At 41.1% G+C, this 24,758-nt stretch overlaps 1 protein-coding gene across 1 annotated transcript in view; it reads left to right on the top strand.

Annotated features, from left to right (window-relative positions):
- ca10a (carbonic anhydrase Xa) overlaps window positions 1–24,758 on the top strand; it is a 242,498-nt gene that overhangs the window by 13,319 nt on the left and 204,421 nt on the right. Inside the window, exon 2 of the mRNA XM_071463557.1 lies at window positions 20,021–20,095. Within this exon, the coding sequence (XP_071319658.1) occupies window positions 20,021–20,095 (75 nt within the window). The remainder of the gene's footprint in view (window positions 1–20,020; window positions 20,096–24,758) is intronic.

Consider the following 24,758-nt stretch of genomic DNA (forward strand, 5'->3'; position numbering starts at 1 on the left):
ACATCTGCTGCTCAGGAATCTGAAGTCTATCAGCCAGCTGGAGTGAGACGACCTCCACGCCAGCTGTAATTTACCACAGGGGGATGAGATGGGGTGTGTGTATATGTATGTGTGTGTGAATGTGTGCATTTTGTGAGGGATCGACTCAGCCAGAAGAGCAAAATGTAGTAAGTCGGTGACAGGGACTGGCAGAGAAAGAAGGACAGGAGGAAGGAAGGAAGGAAGGATGGAAGGAAGGCAGACAGCGAGTGGCTGCGGTGTCAGTTGATGTGGAGGCATCATGCTGCAGGTGGACAGTTAATTTTTTAGAACCAATCAGAAAGCAGTTCTGCCTGCTGTATACATCAGCACCAGCCAAGCGCCCCAATTCACTTCCCAGCACACACAGGCCCTGTCAGGGAAGCCAAATCTCCAGCTGCTAATCTGATAATCCTGTGCAGATGTGTGTCCTGCAACAGGAATAGCAACAGTGTGTGTGTGTGGAAATTAAGTGAGTGTGTGTTCTACAGTAAGTGGGTGGGTGATACAGAGACACACAAAGAGCTGGTGTTTATCCAGGCTTCACTTCTCCTCTCTCTCTGTGATAGTCACTGTTTTTGCCTTGTCATCGGTCCTTCTGGAATAATCTGCAGCCAGTCTTTACACACTCCAGGCTGCCAACAGCTTAACACAGTGCAGATAATGTGTTTGGTCAGTTTTTACATCTGAAAACAGCTGACATTATCACATTGTTAGTATGGTCCTGAGTGAAATCGTTGGTACAATTTCATAATCAGAGTCCCAGTGGAATCAATGTGTCAATCTCAGACTTCCGCCGGGGATAAACGTCCACAAATCCCTAAAGGAAATATATAAAAGGGCTTAAAATGATCATAATCCTCAGTTCAGTCAATGTAAACAATATTTAAAAAGGGAAAAGAAGGAAAATGCTGCCATCACAGTGTCGGCAGAATGAAAAGAACAGACTTGTTAATGTTGCAACTAGGGAGCGTTCATGCATTATACCAAGACAGTTACCCCATGTTAGCCTGGTTCACACCAGATAAAGAGTCTAAATCACCTACTTTTATACTGTTTCATCACCACAGCGGAAAAATAAGCAGCTAGCTTGGTTAGCCAGCACGTTTTCCCACATGTAGTTAGCAAAAGTAGCTAATTAAAGGAGCTAATTACTTTCTATTGAACTCAGAGACAAGAGTTTGATTTATGTAAGGCTGAAGTTTGTTTGGAAAGCTTTAGGAGGCTTACACCAGGTGACCTCATGTCTTTGCTGCAGACAATGTTTCCTGAAAACGGTAATTACAGCAAAGCTAGCATGACCCATAATCAGAATGGCCACAGTTTGAAGGATGAATAAACCACTGGGCCCACATATAAACAATGTGTTGCTCATATTTTAGCTGATTGAGGGATGAACAAAGGAGTGAAACTGTAAATTTATTTGACAGTTCTAAGGCATATAAAGTCTTAAAGGTCCCATGTAGTTTAAAGGTAGATGTCCATGTGTTTGTGATTATAAACCAGGTCTAGGTTCTATATTAAAACTGTGAAAGTATCAAAGCCTCAGTCCACAGAGAAATGCACACAGCCTGTATTCAGAAACTGAGCTTTAAAACCAGCCGTCAGGACTTCTGGAACTTTGTGATGTCACAACAAAGCAGTCACCGCCCTCAGCCATGCCCCAAAACCTGCCCACCTGGACCCATCATCCAACCTTTTGTTTCTCTGAGTGTTTACCTGAAATCTGCTATATTTTTATTCAATCACTCAGAAAACAGTCAGAAGAGAGGCTCAGAGAATAATACAAACACATTGTGTAACTGTTTTCTTCTTACCACACATGCTAAAATGGTGGTATTCTAAGCAGCCTAACTTACTGAATAAAATGCATGAGAAGTAAGCAAAAGTCAGCGGGGGGTCCAGAGGATTATAGGGCCAGCAGCAGCATCAGTTGTACAGAGGTTCCTCAGAGCCAGTTGCAGAAAATATGTTTGGTACTTAATGTAGTTACATAACCATCAATGCAAAGGTGGATTTACTGTGAGCCTTCATTGCTTTTATGTGATGCTGTGGGTTTTTTTTGGTTTTTTTTGCTCAAACAACTTTCCTTCCTGCAGATTAGTAAGTAAAGGCATTTATCTGGTGATTGTTAAGGAAAACAATCTCCTATCAAAGTTCACTTCACTGTCAGACAAAAGGCTGTTTTTATCCTGTCTAACTTTTAGTCTCGATCATGTCTGAACATCTTTTATTCGATTTTGTGTCTGGCTCTAAGGCTGAGCAAACTTTGCTTCGTAACAAAAAGAAAAAAAGAGAGTTGAGGTGTGTTTTTAAGTTGCACTATGTCCGTGTTCTGTGATAAATGACGGTTGAATGGTTGAGTGTGGTTAACTGGGAGTGCACTGCAGCAGGCTCTTCACAGCAGCTAATCTTGGCTGTGTGTGTGTGTGTGTGTGTGCTGAGACCGAGCCGACTGTAGTGGAGCTGTTACACACTGTGGTAAGTAGAGTGTCTAGTCACTGGCACAGATACACAGGGTTTTATGGCTTTCAGCTCAATGTGATCAGAGGCCAGAGAGGACAAAGGTATTCACCTTCTTTAAACCCTCTAAATTATTGATGGGTGCTACTCTCTCTCTCTCTCTGCTCCATCTCTCCGTTTGCTAGCTCTTTGAGCGCAAACAAAATAATGGATTTCTTCTTTTTTTTTTTTCGGCACTCTGTGGAGGAAAGGTAGCAACAAAGTTTTAGGGATGAGAAGCGGGACAGAGAGGAGGAAGTGGGCAAACAGAGAGGGAGATAATGTGATCACTGATCCCTAAACACTCAGCCGCCTCTCTGTGGCTCTCTCAATACACCTCTGACACCAGGATGTGTAAAAAAACAAAACTCTCTCTTCACCCAACTTTGCCCATTAGTGGTGACACAGTTTCATATTTGTCTTATCTGATGTGTTCAGACCTTTTTGAGCTAAGAAGACCACATTATGTGTGTGTTTTTAAGCTGCAGCACCTTTAAATAACGATGATCACTCTGAGTTCCTGTTTGCCCCAGAATATATTTTCAGTGAATTTTGCAGATGTGCAGCAAAAACAAGGACACAGTGTCTGGAACGTCACTCGCAGGTTTCTGAAAGGACACACTGCAGCCTGGATTTAGGTTTTGCTGCCTGCTGCCATCTTGTCAGTGTTTGTTTTGGAGCCAGAAAAACTTGGGCAAAGAGGGACGGGGGAGCTCTCGCTGAGTTTTGAAGTCTGAGAGACCTGTCAGTCAAAGCAAATCCAGCACCAAACACACCACTCTTTAAGCCTCCTTATCTTCAAAATAAATTTCAAAACTGCCTTCAAAAGGCACATAGGACGAAGTGAAATTAGCAGCACAGACCCAACTTCAGGTGGGAAAAAAAAGTAGGGTACAGATGCATTTTGCATTTTAATGTTTTTTTTTTTTTTCTCAGTTTAACTATGATAACTGCCAGGTGATATTTTTTTACATGCACTGCGGGCGTGGCCAGTGGTCAGCAGGTTGTAGCCATCATGGTGAGGAAGTGCTGAGCATCAGTGTTCCCATCTTTTGTTTTCTTCTGCCTATATTGTTGATCACATAGTGCTTTTATTTTTTGCTTTGGCTTGAAACTTTGAAAATTTTATCAGAAGCCCTTCGAGGGTCATTGAGTATTCAACGTCAATGTCACAGGAACCGATATTTCGGTACAAAGTTGATTCAAAATTCGGAAAATGTGACAGTACTTGTTTTTTCTACAGTACAGTAAGTACTGAAGGTACCGTAGATGTAAAGATGTGATTCTTCCAGGACTGATGTGAGCAGTTTTAGTCTGACATCAAGCTCAGAGAGACATTAGCAGCTACAGTCATCGCCGTTTTCTCTGTTTAAATATAACAATGACTTTTTAGATGAATATTTTCACACCATGGCTCTGTCACCTTGTTAGTCAGTTTAAGCTACTGCTTGCACACTGACTATATGAAGGTGTATGCGTGTGTATGTGTACATGCATATCACACTGTGTGTGCAGCAGCCTCTGGTGTTTTCTTTTTTTTTGCCATGGTATTGAATTTGGTATCGAGAATCATGGAATTTCAGTGGCATTGGTACCAACTACCAGAATTCTGGTTTGGGAATCATAGGATCCAGAATTTTTGCAGTCTGTCCCTTATCAGAGACTTAAAAATCAGATCTCCTCCTCTGCTGCATCAATTTTGACTTCAATTTAAATCTGTGTCTGTGTCATTACAGTCCAGCCCAAATATTGCTATATATGATACTAACACAATATTTTTTTTGGAAAGAAGTAAAATGAGGGTTGGACTTGGCAGCAGGGCTGACTGTGCAAAACTAAAAAAAAAAGAGAGAGAGAGAGAAAATATCACATATGATGGTAAATATTGAGATATCTGATATTATTGAATTTCGGCTCAAACCTGGGCTCTGGTCATATTGTATCTTTTGTTCTGGAGGCCTTGTTGATTTCATCTGAACCTTATACAACTTTATGGAAGAGACTTTTCTGTACAGCTCTGAAGTTGATGCTGTGCAGTCTACACCATTACTGTACATGCTGTGGTCGTGAACTGTATCTGAGCCTGTGTCTCATCTACTGAGCAAGACCGCACAAGGAAGATTTTCAACCTCAGTAACCAATTATAGAGAGAAGAGCGTGTGTGTATGTGTGTGTGTGTGCGCGCGTGTGAACAACAACAAGAAGCATTACGCTGAACTTGAGGCTTCAAATAGGCTTTAATATTACCTGATGTGCCACTGTTTTTTACTGTCTATGAAACAGGAAAACCACAGCTGCGTCTTTGAAACGTCAGAAACATACCAACAAAGTTTTATCATTTCAGCTTCAAGCACGTAGGTCCAGGAAATCCAGCAGGATGTGAATCACAGTTTCATCTGTTCTTCCATGTCTGGTCAAAACTGAGTTAAGACCTGAATCTGCACTCGTCTCACCATATAAAGACTTTTAGCCTGTGTATTATAGAGCTGCAGAGGTGACAACCCTGAAGTCATGATCACCTGGTTCCCTCCACAAACAGCCAATAGGATTTCTGCATTGTGTTTTGGATCATTAGAGAAGTTTCTGATCCAGGATCATCTTCACTAATGACTCCACTTTATGATGTTTGAAGCCTAAATACAACCAGCAGCAGTAAAAAGCTCGTGTTAGGCTCTAAACCAACGACACCACGATCACATGACTTCACCGTCACCACCACTCACCTTCAGCCTGTAGTCTGATTCAGCTCTGAGCTCTTCTACAGAAGCCTTTCCTCTGACAGAGTTAGTGACAGTCTGTAGAAACACAGCGAGGCTGTAAAGGTGGACTGGTGAGGAGATCGGTTTCATGTTGGACTGATGGCGTTTAATGTCCCCGACAACCTCTGTCGTCTCATTTAGACGCTTGTTAGCAACCGGCCTTTTTTACAAGGACAGTCTACCCCCGTCCTTGAAGAAATCAGGGCCGAGGGATTTACTGATGGATTTTATATTGTAAAATAAAACATACATTTCAGTCATCAACCAAAAACCCATTCAAAAAACCCATCGGCTTTAAGACGATCGAACCAGTGGTGCTAAAATACTAATTTTGTGGTTCTGCAGCAGTCTGTAGAAATGTTTAATTAAACAGTGTGTTAACATGTGATGTGTGAATTCATGCAATTTCATGTGGTATTTGTATGGGACTGTGTATAGTATATAGACCAGTTCATAAAGCGACAAACTCCACGTCAGGAGGAGGTTGGGGTGGATGGATGAATATGACACAGGAGAGCGGTGTTCGATTCCCACGTGACAGTAGCAGCTTATGTTGTTTCTATTATCCATGACCGTTTGTTGTTATTAGTGTAACCAAGACAACAAAGATTGTCTAATGTTGAGGAAATACTTATTTTAACTCAAATCACAATTTTCCTAAAGCTAACCAGTCATTACCATTATTATGGTAACCATGGCGATGAAGGTCTGGTACGCTTGCCACCATGGGGTTGCTTTTCCAGGAGGAGGTTGTTAAGGTTGGAGGACTAGTTGGTTTTTATTAACAGAGGATTTCAAAATAGAGATACATATCATGAACAGTGAACCATAAAAATCTAAATAACATTTATTATCCACCAACATATATTATTGGTAGATACTTTATTTTAGCCTTTTCCTGTGAAAGGCAAAGCACTGTATATCTCTGATGGATTGTGTTAGTTACCTGTGGTAAAATGTTTGGGTCTGACTGAGCCTCCTTTCCGGCACATGGAGACAGAGTAGCTCTCACACACAGCTAACAGCCCGCTGCATTTCAGAATGGAAACCAGTTGGTATGTTTAATTCAGTCTTCAGGGCCCAGATCTTTCACTCTGTGACAACGATGTAACTACGCCCAGACACACACACACACACACACACACACACAGCTGGGCTATTAAAGAGAGGCACCAATAGGAGCTTGGTGAGAGATAATTGTCTCATAAGTCAGTAAGCACAGCTGTTGGCAAGGTCAAGTTTCATTTATGGACGCACGTCACCACTCACAGTTCTGTCTCTATGTCTTTTCCAGTCTGCCTCTCTTCTTCTTCTTCTTCTCTTTTATCCCCCGTTCTCTCTCTCTTTCTCTCTCTCTCTGTGCCTGTCCTGTACCTGTCTGGACCTCGTCAGTCCCCTCCATCCTTCCCTCCCTCTCTCTTTCTGCATGGTTGGGCTTCAGGATTGCTTGTGCCCTTCAATGAATATTAATGGAAGAGTTTGGATATTATAAGAAAATGAACTGCTTATTTACAGAGTCTCTCTCTCTCTCTCTCTTGGCTTTATGGGAGGTTTAGTGGAGGGGGGCTGAATGCTGCCAGACTCTCAAGTATGAGGATGAAATAGGCCAGTGCCGTGCTAAATACGATTCAGGTCGGTAAGAGGCTGTAGCCAAGCAGATCCGTCATACGGCTTTAGAGGAACCCTCTCTCGAAACAAAGCTACAGCAAAGCCAGGCTTTGTTTGGAAACAGGAAATGAGTGGAGGAGGTCCAAAGGTTTGTTTTAGTCAAACATGTACTTGAGATGTGGTTTGGAGTGTGATGGTTATTGGTCATGATGCAGAGAGCAGGCTGTGGCTTTGACTGATTGACTGTGAGCAGAGGAAGAAGAGCTCACACTCTTCAGTATAAAGATCCTCTGCTCAAGTAAAATGTCAGTGTGCTTCCAAAATAAAAGTATGTAATTGTGTATCAGTTGCCTCTATCTGATCAGTTCATCAAGAAAAGGAAGGGAGGCTATATTAAAGACGAAAAACTACAGAGGGTAGGGAAGGAAGGAAGGAAGGACGTAGAAGTGAATGACCATAGATAAGAAGCACAAAAGGAAAGAAGAAAGAAGTGAACAAGGGAGGAAACAGGAAGGCAGCGGGAGAGTAGGAGGGAAAGATGGAAAATGAGAAAAGAAGAAGGAATAGAGGGGAGAAAAAAATTAATATTATTGATGTATTTACTCCAACTGAAGACATAAGGAGACAGAGGGAAGACAACAAAAAATATAATAAAAAAGAAATATAAAAAACACAAGAAAATAATACATAAAATTGATACATTTAAGCATAAGATTAAATAGAATGTAAAGAAAGAAGCTAAACCAGAAGAAAAGTAAATAAGAATGAAGGAAAAAAACACATAAACAGAAAAGAATAAAGGGAAGGATGGAAGAAAATAAAAGAATAACAAGTTTACAGTAATTAAAAAGACATCAGGTGATTCGTATGGACAGGGAAGGAAAGAATGAAGAAATAAACATGGAAAAATGAAGGATATAAAAAAGGAAGAAAAGAAGGAAGGTGGCAAGGAAAGAAAGGAATAGATGGAGAGAGGGAAGGAACAAAAAGGGAAAAGTGGAAAATAAAATTGGATTTTGTTGATTTATTTACTGCAACTAGAAAGAGAAAGGGAAGAGGAGAGAGAACTGGTAAGACAGACATGGGGAAGAAATAAATAAGGAAAAGGGAGAGATTAAAAAATAGAAAGAAGAAAATAAGATGCTGAACTTTCCTCACCAGGTGGGTGCCGCTAAGGAAAATAAGAGTGTGTTGTGTTATGGATTCCCAGGATGATGTCGGTGACTCTCTCCGACTCCTCAGCATCTCTGTGGTGGAAGGAAAACATGCCCTTAATCAGAGTTATCATGTGGAACCAAATAAATGATTCATCCAGTGAAATAATGTCAGAGTCAGCAGAACAACACCAATAAACCAGTTCTCTTAGTGATCCGTCGAGTCCAAATTAAATTTTTAGGAAGGAATCAACTTGAACTTGGAACTTTGTGTGCAGAATATTTTTGTCTGGTTGGAAAATGAACATTTCTGTGTGTGATGAAAGCCTCCTGCCACGATCACAGCTCCCTCTGGATGTGCATTCACCTGGTTATTGATAGAGCTATGCCGTCCCTCCAGGGCTATGTTAGCATTAGCATGTGGTGGTATCTAAACAGCTGTGATCAAGATGGCAGTAAACTCAATCAGGGTGGGAATTTCAATGTCTGGGGAACACTGTGTCCCAATAATGTCCAGAACCAGTGAACCAGTCATCATTAACATGTGCACACTCCCCACCACCTTTTCTCTTACCGCAGGCTGGAGTCCTGTCTGTTCGTTGGCTAGCCCGACAGCAGTGGTGCTGTCCACACACGTCTCTGCAGTGATCGTCACACAGTTGTCTGTGTTGTGTAAAGTAATCCTCAGTCTCATATCATCCACCTTGTTGACAAGTTACCAGGGTTTCTGAGCTTAACATGATCGTAATTCACTGATTTATCAACATCCACATGCACATAAGCAGTTCTAGCTTTCCCCCGTTAGCAGTGGAATCAGATGGAAAGCCCAGTCTGATTTTGACCATCTGCGGGCAAAAGTATCATCTTAATCACTCAGTTTTTGCACTTTTGGTTTTTTAGAATAGCGAGAGTAAACCTGAAAGGAGTCACCTAGCTGGGGGGTGCCCTAATGGGGAAGCAGCCTCCGATGCAGAGCCGTCTGAATCTGTGTCTTCCTGAGGCCTCTCAAGTGGTGCAGGCCTCAGCCTGAGAGAGGTATGGTGCCTGTACCTCCAGTTGAAGGAGGCTAAACTGATGTTGAAGGGCCTTGAATCTTTGGTCCTGCTGTGCAGCCTCTTTATCCCAGTGGCCCTCTCGAGCTTTCTGCTGCCCTATATGGGCCTGAAGAATGTTTGCCAGGTCCAAGATTGTAGGTTCCCTGTCCTTCTCACCCTCAATGCCCACTCTCCACACTCCCCACCTTCATTGTCGATTTGGCCCTCTTTATCTATCTGGGCTAATTTGAGAACTTTGCCTCCTCTTCCTCCTGGCATGGCTAATGCACACAAAATGAAAATACACCAGTGTCCTTAACTGAATGATCCCACCACTGCCACCAGTTGTAACAGTTGTATTATTCGCCCGTGGCCTCAGTTGTAGGCCGCCTCTCTTAACTCTGCTTTTATTTTCCTTTCTTGTGCCGTCTCTGACGCCTTGTAGGCGGGATGATGATCACTCCTCTGCTCCTCAGGACGCAGAGTTTTCAGTGAGTTCAGGCTCTCGGAGATGTAACCTGGACACCGATTCTGATTTTAAGAAAGTAGTAGTGTGTACACACTGGTGCAGCGGTTAGCACTGTCGCCTCACAGCAAGAAGGTTTGTGGTTCAAACCTGCTGGAGTTTGTATGTTCTCCTCCAGGTACATCGGCTGCTGCACACATGTAGGTTAGGTTGACTGTTGGCTCAAAGTTATATGTACGTGTTAATGTGAATGTGAATGTTTGTTTGTCTCTACAGACTGGCAACCTGTCCCCACCCTCCCGCGACCCTGTAAAGATAAGTGGTATGGACAGAGAAAACTGATGTGAAGACAGAAAGAAACGTGACATTGGCTGCAGCTAGTAACCAAAGCTGTTCGATAAATGTGTAATGTCTCCTCCTAACACTGTAGTTGTTAAGTAGTTACTTTTGGAAATGGAAATGTTCAATATCAGCACCTGAATAATAATAGTAATAATATATCTGTGATAGACATTTAGGTTATTTTACACTATGATCATTTGCCTCAACCTTAGGATAACACATAATATCATAGGTGTTACAACGTATTGACTGAGGATGAGACTTTGTTTCCCTCATTGTTCACGTCTTCACTTACTAAACTTCGTCGTCTGCTGGCAAACTGTCAAAATACCCTGAGAGCGTATTCCTGTGTGAAAAACTGACACCCGACACCGCTAACTGTCACTTTCTGCCACCAGCTCGACCCCACCCACAAAACGCACCATTGCTTTTTACAAACAGGAACACAGTGACAGGCTGGGAGGAACACACAGTACACACTGACTCCAGACACAGTGTACCAGTGTGAGGTAGGAGCAGACTGACAGGTGATGAGCCCGGCCTGCCTCAGAGCTTCTATACTCCCAGACGTGTAGAACAGAGTTGACAGACACCAATCCAAACCTGCACACCTATAAAGTGAGGTTCGCCATGGGTATTTAAGCTCCGAATGAAGATAATTGGTTTTTCTCATTGATCCTCTGACTGTTAATTGGCCATTGTTTTGCGGGTAATTCAATAGCCTCACATTTAAGCAGCTGATTGGATCAGTGTACTCTGTGTCTGCTGGGACGAGCTCACACACGTCTCATGGCATTAAACGAACACTCCTCTTGTAAATGATCAGCCAGTGGGCCAGTCCCATTACCACCAGTACAGACAGTACTCCTGTGAAACTATTACATCCTCTCTGACTGAAACAAAAACTGACACTATATTAAAAAGCAGGAGTTTCTAGAAGTCTGACAAGATCTGCCTCTGTTGGTGCAATTCTGGCAGAGCTCTGGTACAACATAGCCTGGCCTCTCACTGTTTGTCAGGCTTGGCTCAAAATGAGGACCAGGGAGAAATTCTGACCTGCCGCATATATATATGCAGGACGTACGTTAGGAAGAGACATTAGTAAATTAATACCTGACAAATGTGCAACAGTTTCTGAGTGATTGATGCTGTTGCCAAATACATTTTCCAACCTCCAAATAAATACCAACCCAATGTTAGACAAAAAAATACAATTCAATATGAATCAACATCAATATTCTGCATATAGATTTCCAACTTCAAGTTCAATAATCTAATGTGAAGAATGTTTGTGTCCAAAAATAACATTTGCTTTTGAAAGGATTCCCGGTTTTGAGACTCTTCACAGCCTGTGATCCACAAATGCAGCTTGTGTTTGAGTGCTGGTGGTTTACATGCACCAGAAGCTTCTCAAAAGCAAATATTATTCTGTTAATTAATTCTGTAGTTGGAAATATTTATGTAGTGTGCTCGCATTTATTCAACTGTGGCTGTATTCGTTTGTAAAATTGTAATGAATTTGATTTGTTTTTGAACAGATCACAAGTCATCGTACACATTTGTAAAGAATTAAATTTTTTGCTCATTTGTCACCAGTTACCATGTTACATCAATGCACGTGAGTGTCAATTAGAGGACTCATCAGTCATCAGGCTTGTAAAGGAATTTCATGAATTAAATGTGCTGGGCATCGAGGATGGAGAAAGAGTGAAGCTGGTTACTGGACGTGCAACAGATGATGACGTGAAAATCAATTCTGAGGATGACATATTATCTCCCAGCAGCACTGAAGTCTGTTCAGAGCTGAGAGGAACTTCAGCGGCTGTGTCTTCACTGACTGTTCTGACTGTGTTCATGCACACAGCTCGGGTTTTTATTTCCCACAAAGGGATACAAGCAGTTGTCTTCTTGTTGCTAATAGTCAGATAAAGTTTACCGAATTTATCTTCACATTTTTCAAATGGGCCTTCACCCTTTATAAGACTTACTGTGACTCATCCTTAAAGGGGCCTGTAGTTGTTGGTTTGACATCACATATTTCTGTCAGTTTTGTAACTAGTTTCCATTTCCCTCCAGTATCCAAGATTAGGAAAACAATATTATTGTTTACCTGGAGTCAGCGGTATTTTTATTCTTTTTTTTTATTAGATGGAGTTCTAGTAACAACAGGTCAGTCGACTGAGTGAGCCAATAAATATATAGTTGATTTCAGGTAAACACTCAGAGAAACCAAATTCTGCAAGGTTGGATGGTGGGTATAGGTGGACAGGGCTTGGGGCGTGGCTGCGGGTGGAGACTGCTTTGTTGTGACATCACAAAGTTCCAGAAGTCCTGACGGCTGGTTTTAAGGCTCAGTTTCTGAATACAGGCTGTGTGCATTTCTCTGTGGACTGAGGCTTTGATACTTTCACAGTATTAATATAGAACCCAGACCTGCTTTATAATCACAAACACATGGACATCTACCTTTAGACTGGATGGGACCTTTTAAGTTTCTTATGAATCGTGTTGTTTTATGAGTTACACTTGGACTGAAAACCAGCTGTTACAGTGGCTATGTGTGTGTGTGTGTGTGGACTGTAAACTTGCTTACTCACAGTTAAGCCTGGAGTTGGAGCTCTGAAAAAAGGATAAGCTGCGTGACGGCTTTGCTTGCCCAGGCACCTCACCCACCTCCCTTAAATCCCAGATGGTCTTGGATTGCGCATCCATGCACACTGGCACTGTACCGGTCTGCCTGGATGGTCCAGCAGCTGAGGAGAGTGAGCTGGAGGCAGGGGCAGCGGGCTCCGTCACTCCTGCACTGGATCCGACGATCCAGGGGTTTGCACTGGAACCAGGCCCAAGGCTCCAGTGTAAAGCTCTACTCCAAATCTAGCTGGAGTCTTTCAGCTGACTGACACAAAACACCCTGTTGTTGCTCAAGCTCCAGAGAGGAGGTGCAAAAATTAACTCAGATGGAAATATATCAAAACTAAAATATGGGACCTTTAAAATAGTCTGAATCTCTTATCAGTACACAGCATACACTCACCTCACACACAAGTTAATTGATTGAACATCATGCCTTCATTGTATTGTGCCTATACTGTATGTATAACTGCTCTGGGCCCCTATAAAATGAAAAATGGTGATCCATCACCCCCGCCCCTTCTCTGTCCCACCTCCTGCAGCATCTTGTCTGCATTTCCCTTTATAGATCAGAGGCATTTCCTTTCTGCTGATGTCAGGAGGAGTGTTTTGGGACCAGGATCAGACATTGTGAGAAATGGGACGGTGCTTGTTACGCTGCTTTTGCACTTCTCTTCTGACGAACCACAGGAAGAGATTATGTCTCATCTGCTGGCGAACAGTTGCTGCCACTTCCTCCCACAAATGATGACAGAAGCCTGCAGGATCATATGGAGGCTGCAGGGTGCCACTTTGTTGGATTAATGAATCAATAAATTAATCAATTTATTCATTTGAAAAAAACACATTATGGATTAATTAAATTTGCATTTAAATTAGGCATTAAAAAGCATACATGACTCCCACTAACAGCTGGACAATCAGCTCCTGCTGCTGCACCGTGGGAAGGACTCAGTTGTAGGTGGCTCCATTTTTTCCTGAAACAGGGCGCTTACGCAAACATGAACAAAATCTCCAGGAACAAACACAAACAAGCACGAACAACAATCCTCTTGCAATTTTGACCAATCACACAAGATCCTCTCATCCCATTTAAAAGCAGCAACAGAGGGAGAGAGGCTGAGGTCTCTGTGAGAGAGAAAGAGTTCACCTGTATTTCTAAAATAATAAGAAGAATACAATTCACAACACAGCAGATATGTTGTCAGTGGTATAATTAACAAGCAGCTGCTGAAATGTGTCTCCGGCAAATTGATTTAAACTGTGGTTCCTCTTCTACTCTGCATATTTTAAAACACTCTTTTATGACTTTAAAATGGAATAAACATATATATAAGTGCACTCGCAAATTCTCAGTCCTGATTGATGCCACAGGAAAAAACATAAAAATGAAACATCCACATCTTTAAACAAACAAATGCAAAACATAGTATTTAGATAATCGCACAAGATCAGTTAACTTTAAATTCTGGTGTCTCATCAAAAGATTTAACAAATGGATTGAAGTGTCCACTCTGTGCCAGCTTAATCTACTGAAATCATGGAGGACTGTCTCTGCAATTATGCGTGTATATATATATTTAATCATTTATGACCTCCTGCCATTGTGCGCCCTGACAGTCCCCTGTGCCCTCAAGCTTTTGCCTTCACTGTCCAGCAGCAGCAGCTCTGAGCCTGGTTTTAATTATGGGTCATTTCAGGTCTCGTATTAACAGGTCACTATGGTCTGGCAGTGATTTAGAGATAATTGCTGGTAACAGATCGATTCATGTTAAGTTCCCCACATGAGCAGGGAGAGGTTTCCAAACTGGACCTGAGCAGGATTCTGCTATAAAATTTCACTAGCATGTTTTATAAGCTGGATGATTTGTGGTGTTTGTGACTGTATGGATAAGCTTTTATGAGTATAAGACACAACTGCAAATAAACATGAGTGTAAGTGGCAAAGCAGAAAGCTCAATGAAATAATCCTGTTAACTGGACAGAAAAAAGTTCTCACCCTGAGATCAGCTGCGTTACTCCACATGATTTTACTGTTAATCTGTGAGTAACAGTTTTCAACTCAGAACAGTGTTTACTGTTAGATCCTGATCGATCCTGCTGTTCTGTGATTAATTAATCAACTGCACAGACCAGATCCAACATCCTACAAGTTCCTGTGAGCAGCACATAGAACAGCAGCATTGACACTTGTGTAGAATCACAAGAATCACATTATTAATATTTTGTTTAACTGTGTTTTTCCACATAAAAAGTGAAGAAAACTTTGTCTTTGAGAAATTCTGGATCAGGCCTTGTGCCCCTCCCACCTCTGCCAATTGTGCGAGGTTGACCAGTGAAAGAGCAGAGAGTATCAAGATGGTCAGAGAAGGAAACATCAGAAAGACTGAGCCACACACCTCGTCGGTTTATGAGGAGCTTGTTGTGACCAAAACTGGCGACCAGAAGACATATCAGAATGGTTAGTTTTGTTTGTTAGCTTGTAACTGGCAGTGGCTGAGAAAGTGTTAGTGGTTGTTGCTAATGCAAACTCTTGCTCTCTCTGCTGACAAGGTTTTTGTGACCAGTGAATTAGCAGTGTGTAGCCAGATGGTTAGTGTTAACAAAACATCAGAGAGACTCAGCCACATGTTTGAGCCTCAGTCAGACTCAGATGAGGAGTCTGTTGAGACCAGAATCAGAGACTAGCAGGCGTATCAGGAAGGTTAGCGTAGTTAGCATCTTTTATATGTTTATATTTGTTTGTTAGCTTGTAACTGGCAGAGGCTGACACAGTGTTAGAGGTTGTGGTAATTCTATGAATCCCTGTCTCATCATATGTCTTGTGTGATATAAAAAACATCATGTGGACATTAACAAGGTTAAAAACTTGATTTAAACCGGATCGGTATTTTAATTATTAATTTATATAATTTATTATTTATTCATTTATTGCACTGACACAAATTGCAGAACAACAGATATCACAAGATGTTAGGCAAAGCATCTGTACAGTTAACCCAAAACAAAAAATCAAATAATGAATATATTAAAACATGAATTGGTAATATACAAATGCTTCGTGTAAAAGTACAAATGTAGTATAATAATAGAAAACATGAATATAAACAAAGAATTATATAAAAATACAAGGAAAAAAACAGAAATGATGTGCTCAAAATAAATGTAATCATGGAGCAAAGATTAACTTGTAATAATCATAAATGATGGAAAAAAGGAGAAAATAAAAATTAATTAGATGTTGTCAATTAATTAAGATGACATTTTATTTTTGAAACGATCATTTGCACAACTTAAATGCAAATGTTATTAATACATTCACAGTAGCTAAAATGTATCATATTAATAAATGATAATTATTTGATTATAAAACAAAAAAAAACTCCATAGTTTTGCATTAATGTTTTTTTATTGGTCAGACTGTATTTCTTACTTGCTACATCTTTATTAAGTAATTGATATATTTTCAACATTTTTAAATCTCATATTCGTCACACTGTGTGTCCTTGTAATTAGTGGTGCTGTAACAGCTCTGTTTTCCAGGGGATCATGAAAGGTTCAGTTTACTTCACAGAATTTAACATTAGAGCATCTCAGCAGCTGTTAATCCACAACTGATGGTAAAAAAAAAATAGTTTTACATTCTTATAAGACTGAAATAAGGATGCTGTATTCTATTTTGGTCAGGGACAGCAGTTGTGTTATTGTAGTGCACATGAGTGGAGTGTGAGTAAGAGAGAGAGAATTGTATCTGTACTGTTGTCAGGAGCTTGTAAGAGGATCATGTCCACAGGCCTCCAAATCTCCTTTATATTATTACTTACAGTAGCTAGAATCCCAAGGGCTGTCACATCCACACACAACCACCCCTACACACACACTAACACACCCAAGTAACCCTGTATGCCATTGATCTCTCTGACCACTCATTATGTTTTCTTACTTCTGAGTTTCTACCTCAGAAAAACACGATGAAAATGAAGTGAACCTCCGTCACAGTATGTTTGTTATTCAGCATGGTTAGCTATATGTAAATGTAACAGTACAGCACAGTAATACATCTCCATGTTGTCACACCGTGTTTATTTAGCTGCCACAGTGTTCAATAAATTACCATAAAAAGAGAACAATGACAGCAGCTACCAGCCTTAAGAGCAAAGTCACAGCAGGAAGTGGCAAAGCTAAACATACTTAGCTCGGTGATATAGAGAAAACTCCTGGATCACACAGCAGCTAATGTTGTGGCTAGACGGGAGGATGAAGGCTGTGATATGTTACATCTTTTTCCAGAAGCAATTAGAGTAAGAGATTCAATTTGAATTCCTGTATTTGCATTACAGAATTTAATCTTGGTTCCACTCAACGTTTTGGGGGTTTGTTGTATTTGCAGTCTCACCAGGAGAGTGACAGTAATTTACTCCATGTGCTTTTGCAGCAGCAGGTCACTCTTCTCTTGCGTTGTGTAATGAATGGGTCACAAATCTGCACTGCTACCCCACAACCAGCTGTTTATTTCTCTACCAAGCTAACAACATAATGATAATAAATCTCCAACGTACAGTGAGCTTTGGTGGAAACAAGGTCCAGCACATGTGCCTGGCAACATCAAAATGATTCTCTTTATAGGCAAAACGGGAAGTAACAATATTGCAGTTTAATGTAATAAAGATAATTATGATTTATTTATCATATATTGACTGATATGTCTACATTGTTTTGAGTGATGTGACCTGCAAATTTTTCATGATTTCTTTTTGTGATATTAATGTTTTGGATGTCTTTGTGAGAGTTATACCCTCATGCTTGGAATATTATGACCTCCGGTACTGTGAGTTGTAAACAATTTGGTTTTACAGTGTCAGGCCTGGAGAGGATCCAGTGAAGTCATTGTAAATAATATAATAATACACACAATACTGATACACCTTCACTTCTAAGAGTGGTCATTTAAAAAAAAACTACACTGTAAAGTACAGGAGTGATTAGTAATAAATGAAATTAGCACTGGTAATAGCAGGTGGGATCATTAACTGAAGTTTCAGTAGAAGAACAGATGTGGCAGCACAGGAGCTGGAGGTGTGGGTAGTCAGCCAGCTTCTACAAAAACAGGAAGAATACACTTTAAAATAGCCCCAGAGAGCTAACTAGAATTTACATGTTATGTTAGCTGGCGAGCTAGCCACTGGTAAGCATATGTTCAAACTGTACCTGGGCTTTATTCAGAATTGGAGGGTGTGTGAACTGTAAAGCTTCTCTGAGGAGGGACTGCTCTCTGGCATCACAGGGGCTAAGTTAGCTTTTGATGTTAAGTAATTACCTCCAAACCATAGACTGTCTGCTCATTAAACCACATATCGATTTCCATTCTACAGGTGTTCAGTACAGGAGGAGTTGTAATGTAATTACTTTTTAGATTAATAATAGGTGATGAATAATTGATTATATTTTAAGGAACACATCTAATAACATTTGGCAAAGTAGAGTGATATAATTGGATGGTGCTCTACAGCTTATATTAGTTCAACAATTTCAAGTTGATGGTTTGCTATTGGTCAAAAGCACAAATTCACAAGTCAGAGCTCACCAAAGTCAAACTGTGGATGAACGAGCTCTGCAAATTTATTTAGCCTCCGAGTTCACCGGTTACAACGATTCCAATCCGTTGATTTTGGACCAAAGTTTTGCTGTAATAAATGTTAGTGAGCCTGAGCTTTTACACCGTATTCAAAATCCATTCTGGTACTTAACAGGGCACAGAAAGATTTTCTTTGTGGCACTAAAACAAGATGAAAATGTTGGTTTCCCAGTACAGGTGTAAAATAAAGAAGAGATGTTTTGTTTGCACAAACAGAAAAGAAGGTTTTTAGTTTTCAGAAAGAACACTACGAATTTAAAACTGAAAGCTGTATTGAGCAGATCCTCGCACCTTCATACAGCGTCAGTGTGTATAATCATCATAGAGCAACAGGGTTGTGAACGTGATGATATTTGGATGGTGCATTAAGGAGCAGATTGTTGTGTTTCAGTAAAATATCTCCTGTGTGTGTACGTGGACGTTGCCTGATGTGGATGGGCATTTCCTTCATTACTGGACATTGGATGAATTAGTTTTCACCATCAGTTATTCATCATGTTGCAGTAAGTAAAGTTAAAGCCACACAATATCTGTAATGTTGATGTGAATCCAATCATGTTCTCTCACTCTTCAGTCATGTCTCTTAATGCTTCCTTCCTGTTGCCAGTAGGTGGTGCTATAATTGTGTCATCATCAGGCCTGGATGTGAAATCTGGGGCATTGGTGCCATTGGCCCAAATTTGACGTGGAGGTTGTTAACAGATCAGTAGGGGGCACTGTGACTGTGACTCAAAAGTGGCATCTAGATCTAATCAAGCTCTCATCAAACGTGAAATTTAAGAAAGATCTGAAGATGTGGAGTCGAATTACAACATCTTCGGTGGTGAGCATGGAAATTTGCTTAAATTGATCAAAAACCATCTCAGTGCAGTTTTACATCTCCTCTCTCAGGCTTCTCTTTGGAGCTCTAGTAACAACAGGTCAGTGAGCCAATCAAGAGGGAGGCTCTGATCCTCTCTTCTGATTGGCAGATTTCAGGTCAACTTTTAGAGAAACCAAGTCCTACAAGGTTGGATGATGGGTCCAGGTGGGTGGGGCTTGGGACATGGCTGACAGCAGTGACTGCTTTATTGTGACATCACAAAGTTACAGACGTCCTGACAGCTGGTTTTAAGGCTCAGTTTCTGAATACAGGCTGTGTGCATTTCTCTGTGGACTGAGGCTTTGATACTTTCACAGTATTAATATAGAACCTAGACCTGCTTTATGATTAACAAAACACGTGTACATCTACCTATAATCAAAACAGGGAAATTTCACTTTATACAATATAGGACCTTCAAAGAAAAGCACGGAGGGCAACCTTGAGACCCTCCATTGAGCTACGCTTTACATGTTTGATGAATGAGTAGAAAAAAAGGGTGAGGTGTAAGAAGTAATATCCCGGAGGCTCAATGGGTAATTCTGGATCACAACTCCCTCTTTGCACTGAGACCTTTACTTAGTCACCTCAATTAAAGTGTACCACCTTGCTCTAATCTGGCACTTTCTTCAATAGCTCACACAACATAACAGAAGGCATTTCCATACTAATGCCTAGAGAGTCATCGCATCATGAGGAAGTGTACATCTCTCTGTGTGTGTCTGAATGTGTGTGTGTTCAGTTGGACAGAAATGAGAGGCTGAATTCTTATCGAAGGCATATTTGCTCTGAGGCCCTCTCTGGAGACTCTATTTGCCGAGCCCTCTTGCTGAGAAGGTTGAGCAGGGTGCCTGAAATGATGAGGGTGGGAAGAAAAAAAAAAAAGATGGTGTTTCAGATGGAAAGCTTCTAAACATGGCAGGACTGTGTGTTTTTTTCTTTCTTGTCTGAATTCCAGATCCAAGTGATTGATGTCCCTGTTTCTGTGTTTCTTTTCCTCACCTCACAGCGCAGCCGAATCCTCCGAAAATTCACGAAGGATGGTGGGCGTACAAGGAGGTGGTGCAGGGGAGCTTTGTTCCAGGTAAGCCTCGAGACAGTGTGCAACGCTTTGATGCATGGAAGTTTCCCACAGAAGGCTCATTTTCCTGCGTACACTTTAAATACACTGTGTGCTTGATCCTGGAGACAGAGCTTATTTCTTATTTAAGATAACATCAGGCCACCTTGCCACTGGCGATAGTTTTATTTTCACATTCAGCCCAGACCTCTTCGCCCTTCCCATACAGCCAACGCTTTCTCCCCCGGTCTGACTGACGGCAGCTCACCGTTCCCTCCACCTTCTCCATCTTGTTGTGTATCTGCATGTCGGGCCAATTATTTTCCCGAGATTGTGTTTTTCTGCTGAGCCGAGGTGCTTTTGATAAAGGCTGCAGGTGGCTGTGTGTGTGTGTGTTTGAGCGTGTGCACGACAGGTAATTTCCATCCTTACAAGGGCACACACACCTGAGTGAATTGTGAGGAAAATTCACAATAGAGGACGTTTTGTGCACATCCACTCCTGCAAACATCAAGGTTAACTTCAGTGAAATATTGAAGGTGACTGAGGGGATTACACATGACAGAGGGAGAAATATCAAGTGGCAGTGAGAGGTAAAGGTTCGAGCTGAGTTTCAAAACTCTGAACAAATGTAAGGTTGGATGTAAAATTACACATATAGAGACGGCTGCTTTCAATGAACTCTTCTTTGTCCAAGGTCAAGTCAGATCAGCTGTTCTGTTTGACCGACATGTCATGTTTGGCAGGTGGGGTGGTGGTGGGGCTTGGTTGTGATTAGCCAGTGAGACCAGTCCTTGACCACGCACATAGGACGCTTTCCTGAATGACTGTGTGATAAAGAAACACACAGGGTCAGGAAAAAAAAAGGTTTTGGATGGTCCACCAGCCCACCAGTGTGGCCGCCCACTGGGGTCTGTCCTGGACTCCTCGAGTCTGTCCCGTGATGATCAAAGTAATGCTCCTCTACTCTTCTAATCATGTGGAGCTCTTTTTTTTTTACAACCTCATGAGTATGTAACATAAAGCTTCTTATGTTCCACCATTTCTTCTGCAACAATGAAGCTACAAGGACCTCAAATGGAGGGCTTTTCAAGGATTAACACTTGGATTTAGGGTTAGGGTTAGAATTAGTTTAAGGGTTAGGGAATGCATATCGCAGAGTGTCCAGACAGCAAAAGTAAGACAAGAATGTGTGTGTGTGTGGCTGCTTGTCGCTCCTTGTTTAGACACAACTGACAAATACGTGGAATAAGCAGTATTTTCGCTCGCTTGACATTTTTATCTATGAAACAAATTACTTCTTGTTTGTTCAGATTTATTTTCTTATCAAAATCATTCCAGATCTTTCTGGATCGGTCCAGTCCACTTTAACCTCTGTTCACACATTAAGTGTGACAGTCCAGCCCAGCATTCCTGAGTAGCATCCCTGTGTATCATATTAAAAGGTGTCCATTGGCAATGTTCATTGCAAATAAGTGATGTAGTGGAGCAGGAAGTAAACGAGTGGAGGTTTGCATCTAACTACAGCCTGTAAATCAATGGTTGCCCTTCTACCTCCACCAATGAAGTTATGTTTGTTTGTCAGCAGGATTACACAAAAATTTACTGAACCCATTTGCACCACTTGGTGGATGGGTGGGGGCCACAGATCTGGTTAAAGCAGCGGATCCAAGAGTTTTTAAAATCACTTTTGGGCATGTTTCAGCCTTGGCAGAGGTATGAGCTCTACAAGTGCCATTCTAGTTATTAACTGTACCTTGTGTCCGCTCTTTCCGAAGCATTCTTGTCTGGTGACTTTGTTCAAAGAGATGGTGAGGGTGAGTCATGAAGAGATTCAGCTTGGGCAGATAAATCAGTCACCAGCTACTGTTTGGGAGTGGGATGGACTTTGATCTTAAGCCCTGATTTGTCACTTGCTGAAGGAAACAAGGTGAATCTGCTGCTTCGCAGTTACTTGAACCGGATGCTGTTCTGTTAAAACTATATATAATTGAATTTTCTCTACTTAAAAAATGGCCACGGGGATGGAGCAATAAGAGTGTTAACCTTTCATCTAAGGCAAACACAACTCTCTTTTAAGTCTTAATAACTGTTTAAATGATCCCCCATTTTCATAATCCCTATCAAGACACACTTTGGAACCAGTTCAGCTGATATAGATATTGTACTTCCCTCAGAAATAACGTTGACTTTGTGTGCACAGTCAGTCTTAAGGTGTTTTTCAGATTACTTGTGTATTCAGTTGTAGCTAAGAAATGTCCACAGGGTTTCTCAACCTTATGAATTAGGGTGGTAAAACATTTTTTGACACAAACATTTGAAGTTAATCTTCTAACTTTGTAGTAGAGCCGAGGATTAAAGTTGGCACGTTGTGGTGAAGGCTGCAGCTAGGGATGGGGCTTTAGGGAATAAAAGCACTGATGCAATGTAGCACAGTGAGGTAGTGTAGTGCTGTGGTTTGTGCACAGTATGTAAAAGCATCCGTTTCCCAAAGCAAACACAACAAGCCTCCCCAGCATGTCCAGGCATACATAAATAAGTTCCTGTTTGTCCTTCCCCCTGGCACCAAGCGCTCGGCGGTTTGCTGCTCCGTTTATATCTCAGCTATCTCTTCTAGCTGTTCTCCACGGCACACTTGCTTTACTAACCACCGTACAACAGCTGGAGCAGTTAAACACTCTTCATGATCCTCCTGTGGCCGTGCACAGAGTTCCCAACCCTAGTTACCTTGTTCTGCAGCCGGCAGGATTTCATTGCAGGGACATGACAGAGAGAGGAAGCATTTTCACTGCAAATGAAGCTCAATTTAATGTCACATAGAGGAACATATTCTCTTATTGGCCTTAGTCTGCCTGGACAGGGAGTAGTGATTTTAATGCACATGGAGGCACAAAACAGTATTACAACATTTGCCAACTTTTAAAATAAGACTTCTCTACTCTTTGGCCATTTCATGTGGTACTTACTTATCAGAGATTATTAGTGTAACAGTTCAGGAGACATCTGTACAATCTAGATTTTGAATATTCTGTCGTCTGACAATTAAATGGGTTCAAATCATAACTCAAGACTCATGCATTTGATTGGCAGCTGAAGTCATATTGTAGAAATTGAAATGGAAATGATACATCACTCTCAGTCTCCACTCAGCTGTGGTACCAGTGGTCCCATTTCACTTTCCTGAGACGCCTCTCAACAGAGGTCAAAAACCTCCGTCCAACATTTTAGGACATTTGCACCCCAAGTAATGTAATCAGTTCCCAGGCCTGTGTCGCTGCAACTGACCTCTGGAATATAGCTGATCTTTTCTGAGCTCTCTCAATAAGCTTTGCTCTTTCTCAGCCATGTCTTAAAGCTGCTTTAGTTTTTGCTATTGCTACATAGCCAACTTTAGCCTGAACAGATTCTTTTACCCAGCAGTGTAGAAGAAATTGACGCGAGTTCAGCGTCATATTTTATTCCTTTACTGCCAACAGCTGCCTCCAGTGGTGGAAACCAATTTTAACATTTGTTTTGTTTTTTTGATTTTATTTAAAATGTATGATCATTATGCTAACATGGTGCCAATAAAGAGTTAAAGAAAACACATGGTACAAAACAGGCAGCGAGCAAATAAAAATAATGGAAATTAAAGGTAAAGCAGCCACATCTTTTCTTCTACTGAAGTTAGCATGCTAACCAGTTAGTTGGTTAGTCCTGTTTTGTAATACTACTTTGCGATATTGAGTAACATGAGAGGATGAGGACGTAGCGTCAGTTAGAGGGCGTATGCTGACCTCTCGTCTTGTAAATACAACAATGGCTGAAGCACCACCACCACCCACACCCATCAAGAAACCACATTCAGAGGCAAAGAAAAGTTACATATAGCACCTTTAATGTTTAATTGTTTCAGTCAGGGTTTGCAGTCTGTCATCAGTTCCACTTGCTATTGTGGAGCTTTTCTTCACGGTGCAAACTTGTCTCACTGAACCATTTATTCCAGTGCTGACATGTTATAGTTTGCAAATTTTACTGTAATTAATGGAATCACACAGCATATGTTAATTTATTTACTTTATGCACTCCCTCCTTTGTGTCTGCTGTGTGATTGTATAATTCAGCTGAACTTTAATTAACATAGCAATGCAAATGCACAAAGACATTGTGTGGAGGTAAAAAACAAATATATGTTAAAGTGCAGGCTGAGTTCCAGGCGGCTAATAAACTGTCACTGCAAAGCTCAAGAGTTATACAACAATGTCACAACACAATACTGAAATCAGCTTTGTTTTGAAGAACATCATTTGTTTGAATCATAATAAAAGCACTTCCTTTATTAATTGGTGCAGGTCAGTCTTTACTTAAAGAAATCAATTGTGTGATCTGCCCACCATCACTAATTTATTACAGAATAAATACATATAAATGAAATGCAATTAAAAAAACACCAACAAATTAAAATGAGGTTAATTATTATACTGCATCAGATAAACTTCGTAACAGCAAAGTCCACAAAGAAGTTCATTAAAAACTAATCAGTACCTTGATCAGGATTTAGTCTGATCCACGGATTTCTTAAATGGATCAGTATCTGTCCTGAAGATTGATCCATCAGCAGCAGACTGCAGGTGCATCACAAAGCTGAACTGCTGCCTCCGTGGTTCATCGCGGCATTTAATGAGGAGGTGATGCACAAATGGTTTTA

The sequence above is a fragment of the Trachinotus anak genome, unplaced genomic scaffold (assembly GCF_046630095.1).
Source record: "Trachinotus anak isolate AG129_WGS33_773 ecotype Australia unplaced genomic scaffold, CSIRO_AGI_Tana_v1 ptg000025l, whole genome shotgun sequence".
Classification (NCBI taxonomy): Eukaryota; Metazoa; Chordata; class Actinopteri; order Carangiformes; family Carangidae; genus Trachinotus; species Trachinotus anak.